At 48.7% G+C, this 1,658-nt stretch overlaps 1 protein-coding gene across 1 annotated transcript in view; it reads left to right on the top strand.

Annotated features, from left to right (window-relative positions):
- The first annotated feature begins 228 nt into the window (after positions 1-228).
- The window catches only part of LOC101588988 (WAP four-disulfide core domain protein 5), a 5,461-nt gene continuing 4,031 nt past the window's right edge, over positions 229-1,658 (top strand). The window contains exon 1 of the mRNA XM_012514671.2: positions 229-366. Within this exon, the coding sequence (XP_012370125.1) occupies positions 282-366 (85 nt within the window). The 5' untranslated portion in view covers positions 229-281. The remainder of the gene's footprint in view (positions 367-1,658) is intronic.

The following is a 1,658-nucleotide window of genomic DNA, read 5'->3' as shown; positions in this document are numbered from 1 at the left end:
ATGAGAAAAACTGAAGCCCAAGGAGAGGTAAGATTTGCCCAACATCACATGCCAGTGGAAACACAGGCAGAACCAGATCCAAGTCCTCCGACATGCAGGACTTGGGCCACTTTGTCTTCAGTTCTTGCACAAGCGTTGTGTCCTGAGGTGGAGGCGGACAGGGGCAGACACACGCCACACGATCCACCCTTCTTCTTCCTCTTTCTCTGACTCAGATCCTGTGGCCTCCGAGGGCTGCAGGTGTTCATTTGGGGATCTTATTAGGTGTTGGCAGCAGAGTCATGAAGATCCAGCGCTTCCTCCTCCTGGTGGCTCTCCTGGCTTTGGGGAGCCAAGTGCTCTCTGTATCTGGCAGGAGGAAGGGAGGTGAGTATGGTCCAATTCCTTGTTTCAGGGACTGCATGGTTTTGAGGGGAGTAGAGTTTAGGGGAGGACATGTGTGTGTGTGTGTGTGTGTGTGTGTGTGTGTACAAACCCACAGCTCAGTGCTTTGGGGAGACCATATTTTTTTGTGCAGCTCTGTTCCTGTCTACATGTGTGTATGTAAATGTCTTTCTTAGTGCTTGTCTGTGCCTAGCGGTGCATCCAACTGTACACAAGATTGTGAATTGTGTCTTTCTTTGTGCCTGGCTGTAGGAATCATGGAATGGCTGCATCTATGTGGATCTGAGGTTGTATACCTGTCCGCATGTGTCCATGTGTCTCTGACTCTTGACTAGGGCAGGAGGGAACCAGCCCATACTTACTGTTTTGTGGTCATATTTATGGAGCTGTGTCCCCACTGGCATTCTGTGGTCCTGGTCCCATCTGCAAAGAGTCTTGGGAGTTGAGTAGGAAGTGTGGCTCCTGGGATCTAGGATCTGTTGGAAAGAATCTGTCTCTGCTTCTCTTCTCCATTTCCCTCCTCTTGACCCAGTCCTATAACAGGCAAGGCCAGGGCTGGCCTATTGACAGTGAGGGAGACCAGAGTGCTACAGTAGCTAGACAGGTGGCTCCTGATGAGGTGAGGTATTGCCTCCCTCCCTTTGTGGGGTTGGAACACTGAGGCCTACATTCACCGGTACAGCCCTAGCCTGCGGTGGGGGGAAGAGGAACGCATGAGGACAGGTTCCCCTCTTCTCCAGGACCCTACAGAGCAGTTTCTGCATCCTCTCTGCACCTTTCACCTAAATTATGCCTTCCTCACAGGCACAGTTTCCTGCTTGGGGAACTAGCTGGTTTGGGGAAGAAGGTGCTCAGAGCTCTCAGCCTGAGGAAGGAGGGATGCTGGTAGGTTCCAAGGCCAGATCCTATGTTGGCTGTAATTCCTGCACTGTCACCACACAACTCCTCACTGTAATGCGGTGGCTTGGCATGATTTTTACCTCCATGTACTGGGATGAAGAAACCAAGGGATAGTGGGAAATCACTTGCCCAAGGCCAAAGATTGACTATTCCTAACAAAGATGGCATCTGAGCACAGGGCTTTTGTTTTTTTTTGTTTGTTTGTTTGTTTTTGGTTTGTTTTGTTTTGTTTTGTTTTCAAAGTTTTATTGATAACCAGATAGCAATGAGACAGTTCAAATTAAATCGGAAGTACAGTTTCAACAAATAATACACTGCATATATTCTTCTTAGTGGTTAATTGCTGTACAAGATGCGGACTTGAGATCCTATTT

This window comes from Octodon degus, unplaced genomic scaffold, assembly GCF_000260255.1.
Source record: "Octodon degus isolate 3935 unplaced genomic scaffold, OctDeg1.0 scaffold00037, whole genome shotgun sequence".
NCBI lineage: Eukaryota > Metazoa > Chordata > Mammalia > Rodentia > Octodontidae > Octodon > Octodon degus.
Note: the sequence above shows the minus strand (reverse complement) of the source record. Positions and strands in the feature narration are given on the sequence as shown.